General features: G+C 37.0%; 1 protein-coding gene across 3 annotated transcripts in view; it reads right to left on the bottom strand.

Annotated features, from left to right (window-relative positions):
* Window positions 1-3,120: 3,120 nt before the first annotated feature.
* Window positions 3,121-11,929, bottom strand: part of Rpp21 (ribonuclease P protein subunit Rpp21) — a 114,311-nt gene continuing 105,502 nt past the window's right edge. Inside the window, exons 1-2 of one of the 3 annotated variants that reach the window (XM_083125356.1) lie at window positions 9,908-10,177; window positions 3,121-3,672 (exon numbers count right to left, since the gene is read on the bottom strand). In XM_083125356.1, the coding sequence (XP_082981482.1) occupies window positions 3,270-3,641 (372 nt within the window). In that variant the 5' untranslated portion in view covers window positions 3,642-3,672; window positions 9,908-10,177 and the 3' untranslated portion in view covers window positions 3,121-3,269. Of the gene's footprint in view, window positions 3,673-9,907; window positions 10,178-11,929 lie in introns of those variants that run through there. The other 2 variants (XM_083125357.1, XM_083125354.1) reach the window with 2 other exon arrangements.

The raw sequence follows: 11,929 nt of genomic DNA, 5'->3' as shown, positions 1-11,929 counted from the left end.
GGATGCTGAAAGTGGCGACACCTACTTTCGATCACTGCTGTAAATAATATTATGGCACATGGTGTAAAACATGCAGTGACATTATGCACCCTGATATCACCACATGCACTTTGAATGGTTATATTCCAAAGTCACTTGGCTTATTCAGGGATGTTAACCTGTATCCTTTTATATGTAGCACTATATCCTTGTAACTTCCTATTGACATCTGATTTTCTACTTTTTAACTCAACCCCCTCCACATGCAAATACTTCTGTTTTAATGCCCCTGAAGAAGCCAAGTGACTTTGGTGAAATATTACCATTTGACATGCATTTTACTATTAGGCATTCTCTTAAAATTATTAAAAAAATGACCTAAAAACAATTTTCGTTCTGAAAATGAAACCTTGCTTTTTCCATAAATTTTAATAGAGTAGTTAAATAATTTGATAAAACCATTTTTTTTTTTGTGGTTTAAAACACTGAAGCAAAGGGGAGAAAAGCAATTAATTGCTAATGTAGTATTTATTATTTTTACTTCAAGTTTACATAAAATAACTGCAACATTTTTCTGAATAAGTCCTTCACCTTCTTTAAGAGTGGGCCAAGAACAATACAGTAGTCGGTCAGCATCTCAAAATACAGTTGTTTCGTGAACATCAGATTATAATTATTATTTTTTATTGTGACTAATCTTACTTTTAAAACCACAGATTAAAGAAATAACAGTGGCCAGCAAGGGAACCTCAAAGTACACAAAGTATTTGAAGTTTATTGGAGGAAACATAAATTTACCACAACTAATTATTTAGTCCATTGCAAAACATTTCAATTAAAAATAATATTGTGCTTTTCCATTGACTGTATTTTCGAATAATGGCAAACCTGCTAAAAGGACCAGCTCAGGAAATTTAAATTTGTAAGTAACACTAAAAAATGCATTTAAAATTCACGAAACAACAGGGAAGGAGAAAAAGAAACATCAAAAATGAAGGAAAATGGCAAAAAAATACTGAAAAATGACCCAAGAGTTAAAAAAGGGCACAAAATGCAAAATAACAATGTTTTCTGGTTCTAACTGAAAGAAAACAGACTGACATCAGGTATAGCATTGTTTTAAAGGCTCAGAAAAAATATGATTTTTCATTAATTTCCAAGCCCCAATTATCTGTATTGGTTGTTCTACGTGTATCAAAATTATAAGAGTAATTAATGATTGAAAAAATAGATACTCCGATAGAATCCTGCCCTGCCCAATTAGGTACATATGTAGCAGCATTACATATGAATGTCATTCTCTAAGACTTCACCCCAAAGGATGTGACAAGAAAAAACAGTTCAAAATCAAGTGATATGATACATTTATGGGGCTTTCCCAAGAAGAGCTATTGGTTGTTTTCCGATCCTGGTACGGTTGTGATATGTATTTATCAGCTGTAGGCCATGACAAATGTAATCATGGCTAAAACACATATTACACTAATGCAAGTTCTGTGAAAAACATGTTTCGCCAAATATGTCATCATTTCGCTCTGTTTTTTTTTTCCAGAGCTACGTGAAAGGTAAGGTGTAACCCAACAAACACTGAAGAGCTCAAAGGAGTTTGATGAGTCACTGGGAGATTACATGAAAATACCATCAGAAATCCACACAAAAGGACACATGGTAGTCATTTGTGATATTGTCTTTTATATCTAATTGTAATGAATCATATTGTGTTTTAACATAAATATATTCTTAGATTTCATACTGCCCCATCCAGAATGAATGATTTGTTTACTTCATCTTTCTGCCACTTCTGGCTAATTGTGAAGATAAGGAAAAATGATAAGATTAAATGGATAAGGAAAATCACAAACATATAATAGAGCCATGGTGGTCCAGTCCACATGGGAGACCCATGTTCGATTCCTAGGGTGGGTGATGTAAGGCTGAAATTTTTCTGGCATTGTCCCCACATAAAGCAGCTCTGGGACTCGCACAGCCTCAAATCAATGGGTACCTGGGAGCAGGCAACCTGGAGCATTGTGCTGATCACATCACCTCCAAAATGGCCAACATCAAGAATGTGTCGTCTTACCCCCCATGCCCTAAATGTGCTTTCACCGCACAGTGCTATTTGTACGGGGAACTTCACCTTACCTTATGTGTATAAATTACCATATGGACAACACAACACTACCAAAAAAGAGGACTACACTGGCTGTGAGTGCAGATGCCACGTACAATAATAATAATTATAATAATACATCAATATATTTATTTGAAAACCCTATACAGTAAAAGCTCGTTAATCTGGACTAATGGGGGGGGACTGAAATAACCTAAAAGAACAGTAGAAATTGCATTAAAACTCCGTTTATAGCAACAAAACAAGTTTATTATGGTGTATTTAAAGGGCATAGGCCTAAATACACTATACAGTACAGTAAAATGTAAAGCGATACGACAATGCAGTATGAACATTCGCGATACTCTATTATGATGAATGCAATTGTTGACTTCCAGCCACAATTAAAACCTCGCATTGCTTTTTTTTTTGCTTTTGGCTGTCCGGATTAAGCAAAGTCCAGCTTATCGGAATCCGAATTAATAAGGTTTTACTGTATAACGTTTCCTTAATTAGCATTTCTACTATTTTCTGGTAAACGTGAGTGCAATATTACACTCACTATACAACTCCACAACACATTAATTGTAGTTTATTGTCTTTAAGAAAATATGGTTAAAACACAATTGTTAATAGAGACGTGAATGTTTTATCACAGAGAGAAAAGGTTAGATTGTTTTTCAATTTGGTCCTCAATTTTTCTTATGATGGCTATAATACTTTCAGCGATTTCTATCAATGGTGGTCTATTTTGACTATGATTGGTGGCAGTGGCATGCCCAGGGGGGGGGGGGGCATGCATTTGGCCTAGCATTCGTAAAAAAAAAAGAACATCAAAGGCATGAAAGGATGGCAAAATGACGACTGACTACCATAACCACCTCTTTTGAAAATCCTGGGCATCCTGAGTTCATACTATATGAATGAAAGTTAAAATAATCAAAACTGTCACCAAAACCTTGAGCGCAATGCATTTAAATCATCCAGTAACAAGTCAATAAAGGTGGTATGTAACAGTAAATAGCAAATCTGATCAGAAAATTTAATCTTTGGTGTGTTTGAAAATACATAAAATGCTTCTCATTATACAGTACATAAGGTTTTAGATCCTGCAACAAAAAATAACAATTCTACTTTAGATGCAATCTACATTAGGAAAAAAAATAAGGAAAGAAATTCACCTGCTGCAATCAATTGTTTGTACAGTGGATTCTGGCTTCTCAGCCCATATTTTATATCCTTTCCGAATAGGAAAACGCTTAAGAGTTTGACATCTCAGACAAGTCCACAAAAGGCATTTCTTCCTAACACGGACTTCAGCGCTCAAACCTGGCACAAGCACAACACAACATCCTTTGCAAAGAGTCCTCTTAATGCTTGGGTCCATTCTCAGCACAGCTTTCTTCCCTATCTTCACCATCAGGCTCCCATAGTATGCAGCAATGTCAGGTTCCTGGGGGCATTTGGCCATCATCAAGTGGGCTGCCTGGTAGAGGAAATTCATTCTCTCAAAGGAGTCCCTACCCTGTATTCCTTTGTTTTTCCCCATGTCTCAGTTATAGTGGGACTTCAAATAAAACCTGAAACGACAAAAGAATATCATGTTCAATAAAATAAGAAGAAAAAATAAATGATACACTATGTAGCAGAATAAAGTAAACTAAAAATCCATGATGCAACAGTCCCCTGAGTGCCGAGGCATGCCAGTTTTTTTCATCGGGTGAATGCATAGTGTGCCAACTGTGACAATAATTACATATAGAGCAGCAACTTGGACAATGACAGAGACAAAAGAAAGATGCAGGCAGTGGACATGAAATTTTTAAGGAGTATATTGGGGTAGACTATAAGGAATGAAGAGATCAGACAGTGGGTGTGGTGCAGCTTCAGGACAGGTTAGATCAGGCACAGATCAGATGGTTCGGACACATGAAGAGGATGGATGCAGAAAGACTACCAGTAAGAGCTTATAATGCACAAGGAGTGGGAATAAGGCAGTGTCGAAGATATAGTACACTATTAAAATATTATTTAATGTACATAATGTTGAGTGGCTTATTTAGTTTCTATCACACTCAATTTCGCGAAATTTTATGGCGGCAAACTCCCTCAGCAGCCCGTTGGCAAGCAGCAACCTTTCTCCTTGCAGCCAGTGCGCAGGAAACTAACTCTTCTGAAGTATCATATGGCGAAGGGTGGATGCTGGTGAAGGTACGGTCCCCAAACCACTTATAAAAGCTCTGCTTTTCGGCTTCTCTCGAAATCAGCCGAGCCAAGCACAAAGCAAGCACTAATAGCAGAAAGCATTTATGTGTTAACACGACCTCGAAGATGAATATTTCCTTTATTATAAACACAGAATTATTAAAATAAATCATTATAACTGTTCCAAATTCCATGTAGACAAACTTTAAAGCATTATTTTAAGTTTCCCGATTTGTAAAATGTGTCAATGATGTCGACGTTCAGGGGTTAAGACAAAGATGGTGACCCCGCCACTGGAGAGCGCTGGAATCTGCAGAACAGCTGGCCATTGTCCACCTCACACTTCTCTCGTATCAAATTGCAATGCAACGCCAGTGTTGATAACTACCAAATAATTTATACAATATTATCGTGAGTTTCCATGTAAACCAATTCAATAAACTGTTTTTTTTTATAAAACTTATGTAATGAAAACAATGAAACTCTCTTCTGAGACCTGCAAATAGCAAAAACGTTAAGTCCTAAATGCTATCAAACTCGCAATACTATTTTTAATAATACGATATATTATTTAAAAAAAAAAGAACTGGCGCATTTTCTTTCTGTTGTAATGACCTATTATTGCGAAGCTTAATTAATTTTAAGCTTCAGGTCAGTTCTATTACTCTCTTGTGAACAATAATTTTTACAACGAGGTTGACATAATTTTCTGCTAGTTTCGGAGCTTTTTGGAACATTTTCCATTTCTGTGGGAAGAACGAGTGGTTGAAGTGAGTGTTCTCTTTCGTTTGGTGTGTTGTGAATTTACCAAAACAAACATGGCTATTTCAAATTGTGTACGGGAAGCTGTAAGTAATAGCAAGTATTTTATTGATGAAGAGATTATCTCGGGCTATCGACCAGGTGAGTGACCTTAGCTCTCGAAAGCTTGGTATCTTTTCCACTAACTCACCTGGTCGATAGCCCGAGAGAATCTTTTCATCATTCGTTGCCAGGAAAGCTTCAAGTCTTACTTCAAGTATTTTATTATATAAATAATGTGACCAACAATTTTGAACTAAGAAGCATGGCCGTTGAGAAAGGAGGTGGGGGATATATTATTATTATTATTAAAATATCCTTTCTTTACTAGAAAAACTAGGGTAATGAGCTGCATTTACTCCCCCCTCCCTTTTCGGAGTACTGCATTGCTTGCCTTCTTCTTAAGACCACGCATCGTCACTGGAATAAGGCCAAAGGGGAGACCAAGATGTTGGTGGAAAGAGCAGATAGTGGAGAGTGTCAGGAGAAGAGGACAAGATTGGAACACCGTGGAAAGAGAGGAATGGTGGAAGACTGTGAAAAATGGAGAGCCTGACTTCTATGCCAACCCAGCCAGAGGCAGGAAATGGCGAAGAATGATGATGACCAGTCAGTGAAGTGAGTATCATTTCTGCTGCTTTCTGGCTTCAGAAACGAGTCCTGCTGAGTCAACATAAAAATTTTCAGGCTCTAGTTAGGAATTGACCCTGGGATTGATCACACCTAAGGTGACTGTTCTAACTATTTGGCTACGCCATAAGAAAGGAAATGACTTACAAAAAATCATTCATCTTCAGTGTTCCTTTCAAGTTACAACAAATTGAGTTTAAATGTCAAGTAATTAAATTTTTTGTCACTACAAAGAAAAAGTATACTTTTAATTAATGCAATATAAGTGTGACTTCATGAACAATATGCAAGAATTTAAACAAAAACTTTTTTATGATACCTGAAATTTTATTTACTTGAGGTAATCTTCATTCAAAGCTTCGTGGTTTCAGAGTATATAGATTATTTACAAATCAGCTTCAACAGACAAAGAAACAAAGGAAATACATTTCAACAAGTAAACAGAGCTGCTCTTGCACCTTTTGGGTGTCAACCCCCACCTGTGAATGAAGTAAGGGTAACAGTTCCGATTGCTTTATGATTTCTCCTAGAACAAAGACTAATTATCGTAGAATTTTGGAAATCATGGTCACACGAAATTTGAACCTTCCTTAAAGTAATGAGCGCTGTTTGGACTCGAAAAAAAGTTATTTATGTCGAAAAAAACAACTTGAAAATTACCTTACGCACTTCTCATGGACAAGATATTCTCTGTCGACTACCGACAGTAAATATCGTAGAAGCGTGGGAATGAATGTAGAAGTAAATCTGAACCTTAGTAGAATGCATTTAGGGACTTTATTTTAATGCTAAGGGAACCAAACCTAACCTGCCTAACTTAACCACAATAGCATATATTGAACAAAATACAGTGTGTCCGTAAAGTCATGGTGCACTTTTGACCGGTCACAGGAAAGCAACAAAACAAGATAGAAATGTGAAATCTTCACCAAATAAAAAAAAACTTTCCAAGTTTCCGTACTATGATGCGCAAGCGTGTGCGCACACAGGTCATGACACAACACTACGAACTGCGCAGCAGCGGATCTGCCCTCGCCCACGCCAGTCAAGATGTGGACTGTACAGAAGCGCTTCGTTGTACACGCGACGATATTTACGTTGCACTTTGCTCACGGATTCGAACTTCGCAAGCCACAGAACACACTGGACTTGCCTCTGTACCGTCCACATCTCGACTAGCGTGGGCGAGGGCTGATCCGCTGCTGCGCAGTTCGTGGTGTTGCGTCATCACTTGTGTGCGCACACGCATGCGCATCATAGTACGGAAACTTGGAGAGTTTTCCTTTTATTTGGTGAAGATTTCACATTTCTATCTTGTTTTGTTGCTTTCCTGTGACCGGTCAAAAGTGCACCATGACTTTACGGACACACTGTATTAAGTGATCTCTAAAACTCCGCAGTATGTGTTTAACAGACATAAATCAAAATCGAACCATGTAAAAATTGCATTCGTAGCATGATGAAATCGCAATAAAACACAAGGAACTTGGGCCATTTACAATACCCGACCCTTCCGTAATTTCTATCCTAGTTCTTATACTCACGAAATATCGTTCACTTGTTCAGTAATCTTCACTTTGAAGGTAGGAAATAAAGTTATTTCTTTCGTAAGTTTTTTTAGTAACTTTTAGTTGGGTACATATTAATAATACAGGGCATTTGTTCATATTTCGTATAGTCAATAATTTAGGACACTTGATCACGATTGTGTAGTTAAAATTTGTCGCTCAAGTGCTACAAAACTGACATTTATTTTTACGGTGCCCCACAAACCATTCACGGTAAAGTTAGGTTAGGCAAACATAGTTAAAATTTAGTTCTAAAACGTAAAATATTGAAATAACCATTGTTTTCGTGGAGAAATCCAGGGTTTGTGTTCCGATCGCGGACCACTCAATTTTGCTTATTTTTCAATTTCTACACATGACTCCCAAATTTTAAATTTAAAATACTCAATTAGTAAGTATGCGAAATATTTCAAAAATCGGGCAGGGGTCCGGTAAAATTCCACATATTCTTGATCTCGAGCAAAGTTGGGATGATGTGATCAGCATCACTCCTGGCCACCTTTACCCTTCAAGAGTTGACCCCAGGTACCCATTAATTTGATGCTGGGTGATTCCCATAGCCCCTTTATGCAGGGAAAAGGCGATAAAAATTCCAACCTTAGATACCCCACCCTGGGTCTCCGGGGTAGCACTTGTATTTTTTTTTTTGGTGTGTGTGTGTGTGTGTTTTCAAAAGGTACCGACTTTAGACTCTGAAAATATGGAAAATTGGAACAAGGATAATACTGGTACAAAGATGGATTTTGGGTAATGGTTCAGATTGTTTTATGATTTTTTAAAATGCTCCTAGCACGGTCTAATTATCGTAGAATTTTGGCCAATCATTGTCACCCGTAATTTGAACCTTCAGTAACAGTTCTGTATATCGGAAACACATTTCTTCATTTTTACAGAAGAAACTACTTACGGAAATGAGTTTCTGCAAGCTTTCCAACGTTCGTCAAGGTATTTTCTTCCATCGTGGAATCTATTTGACCAGGAAATCATGTATTTTTCAAGAGAAATAACTCACCGACGCACAATTGCCATTGCTTTCACTACGTGAACTGCATGCTGCGTACGTTTGATGACGTAAGCCCCTGTCAGTGTTTTCAACCCCTCTTTTTTTGACTATGCTTGCCTAACCTAACCTAACCTTATCGGAAATAGTTCGTAGGGCTATCCGTCAGATACAATGCATAATAGTTCGTGGGGCTATCCGTCAGCTACCCGTGCATAATGTACAATGTACACGATAGTAGGTATTTTTCGGTGAAGAGGGTTGGAAACACTGCATAACCACAACGTGAGTCAAGATGTGGCCGCCATATTGTGTGTTGAGGAAGCGAAGAAAGGAATAAAAAAAATCACTCTGTATGTGAGAAATTGAACTTGAACTATGAACTATGTTCTGCAATACACAATTGGTAAGTACGAACCATGCGAAACACAAAACATCCGATTTTAATGTGTTTCCGATATACGGAACTGCTACCGAACCTTCCTTAAAGTAATGAGCACTGTTTGGATTTTGAACAAAGTTATTTATGTTGGAAAAAAACCCTTAAAAATTAGCTTACACAAGCATGCACACTTCCCATGGACAATGTATTTTCTGTTAACAAGCGACTGTAAGTATCGTAGACTAGTGGGAATTAATGTAAAAGTAAATCGGAACCTTAGTAGAATGCATTTAGGGACTTTATTTTAATGCTAAGAGAACCAAACCTAGCCTGCCTAACCTAACTACGAAAGCATATATAGAACAAAATCTTAAGTAACCGTTAAAACTCTGCAGTATGTGTTAACAGAAGTAAATCAAAATCGAACCATGTTAAAATTGCATTCGTTCGTAGCACGATAAAACAAAAGGAACTTGGGCCGGATGTTGTAATGAAGAACAATCACTTTTCGGCGTTTATGTCGAGATATTCTAAATTTTCACAAAGAGATATATATGGTAACGATTAGATATACCGGAAACACATTTCTTGTTTTTTCGAATTGTGCAAGTTATTCGGCTTGTAAATAAGGTATTTTTCGACAATCATGTATCTCCGTTGCACGATAGCTCGTGCCACTATTACCCTCGACTACGTGAATCAAATATTCCGTGCGTTCGATTACGTAACCCCCTGTCAGTGTAACAACCACGCTGTAGTTTTACAAGATGACGTGTGAGCGGTTTTTTTTTTCCAATTCAATTTTCTGTTTGCCTAACCTAACTGAACCTAACCTTCCGTGAATGGTTTGTTGATCAATTTTCGCTTAAAAAACATTTGTGAATAGTTTGTGCGGCATTTATCGGTTCATAAGTTTGGAAACACTGCATGTCAGCTGACGATAGACAACGCGAGTCAAAATTTGGCCGCCAATTAGCAATGACCAATAAATACTTATAATGTTAAAAATAACGCTTTTTTCATGGAAAAAAAGTAATCCCTAGTTGAAAAATGTTCCGCTATGCATCTGAGGTAAGTAGAAATTAATGTTATTTCAAAATAAACGAGTTAAATGTGTTTCCGGTATATCTAACTGGTACCTCTACATAAATTGTAAGGTTAAAGTACGTACTTTTTACTGACACATATCTCAATACATGTAAACGTACTGTGCTTTGTCAATAATTTACCTGCTACGGCCAATTAGTTCCAATGTAATTACCTGTGGGCAAAATTCGACAAACTGTGTCATGCGTAATCACTTTTGTCATAACAAATTAGGCCTTCAGGACATCAACATTTTACTGTAATTATAATAACATGTATATTGAGAATATTATCTTGCGTTCGAGTTCTTTCTATTCTTCTATGTTTACTGGACTACCTATTTTTTCGCATGTCATCCACAAACAATAAATGTTCGACTCACACATTACCGTGTACAACATAGTTCGAATCCGCCATTCCCACAGGTTGTTTTGTTTCAGTGTTGCCACAATCTGAGGACACAATTTCCCTTTCTAAGGGGCAAATTTCCCTTTTTGGACCATTTTTTCCCTTCACCTAAACAAATATAATAATTATTATTATTAGCAGAGGTAGTAGTAGTAGCAGCAGCAGCAGCAGTAGTAGTAAAATTTCCGTTACTTCATGTTCGTATGAATAAAAAATGTTACACAAATTTTTCACTTACATGTCATCTTTAATGCTTTCTGGTCAGATGTCCCAGGTTTGAATCATGGTCATGAATCCATTAAATCGTTAATTATCATCGTTACAATTATCCGAAGATACAGAAAAGCTACGTACAATAAGCTTAAAAGCCGGACCCTGTGGGTGAGTGGTTAGCACATCGCGCTGCGACGCCAAGGGTCCCGGGTTCGAATCCCGCTCGGGCATGGTTGTTTGTGAATGTCCATTCATCAATTTCATCATTTCATCATTTCATCACTCATCCCCATCTTCGCAAATTAGCCAAGAGGCACAAAACGCGAAGTAAAATAAAATAAATCAACTGTAATAATGTAGGGTTCAGCCAAAATAATGTAGAGTTCAAAAGGGAAATTTCCCTTTATTTGGCAACACTGTTTTGTTTTGCTTTGCGTGCCATTGTCCTTTGAAGCCTGTATGACAGGGTTTCCCTTATTGCACAACACCAGGACAACCTTGTGTTCTGACGTCACCGACGAATGATTTTATTGTTACGTTAAATGCCTACGTTGTTAGGTTAGGCTTAGTTCTCTTAGCATAAATAATAAATTTGCAGTGCATCTATGCTAATAGAACCAAGCCTATTATTCAATATGTATACGAATGAGATACATGCATTACTAATTCAACCATTTCATCCCCTTCAATATGCAGATGATTTCTGTTTCTATAACATTACAGATGATGCTACTCAAGGTATTACAGCAATGCAGAATTTAATCTCCACCATAAGAGCGTGGTTTTTCAACGAAGGATTATCCATCAGCGAAACAAAATCAAAAATGATTTGTTTTAATAATAAGCGATTGTGTACTTATCCCAACAAGATATCACATATTTCTAATATTCCAGTAATAGAAACACATAAATATTTAGGTATACATTTTGACAGGCGATTCACATGGAATACACACATTATGCATTTAATCAATAAAGGCCGTAAAATAATAAATATACTCCGTAGTATGACAACAATTAAATGGGGTGGCCACCCCAAAATCTTACTTCTATTTTACAGGAATTGTTTTCGATCAAACTTTGAGTATGCAGCCTTTAGTTATGGGGGTGCAAAAGTAAGTCTTTTAGACAAAATAGACATACTACAGAGAAAAGCTTTGAGGACCTGCTTAGGTCTCATGCAGTCCTGTCCTAATGTCAGTGTATATATGGAAAGCAGAGAAACTAGTTTGACACATAGACGGATTCAATTAACAATAAAATTTCTGCTCAAAACCTGGGAAAATCATACGCATCCATTCAATAAATTGTTTGAAATACGAAAACAATGGACAGTAGCTAAAGTCATAGATCCTAAACACACGTTCTTTTATTTTGCATATTGCCAATACATAGACCCGGAAACCCGTGCAAAGTCTTTCACCTTCCAACAACCTTTAATTTATCAATTAGACATACCCTTATATACTCAATGCAATATCCATTTCAGGAATCTAGGAAGACATATCATGTATAAAGAGAAATGGCCAACACACCTAATCATA

This window comes from Lepisma saccharinum, chromosome 7 (assembly GCF_977018435.1).
Source record: "Lepisma saccharinum chromosome 7, izLepSacc3.1, whole genome shotgun sequence".
In the NCBI taxonomy this organism is placed as follows: domain Eukaryota; kingdom Metazoa; phylum Arthropoda; class Insecta; order Zygentoma; family Lepismatidae; genus Lepisma; species Lepisma saccharinum.
This window is presented reverse-complemented; position numbering and strand designations above follow the sequence as displayed.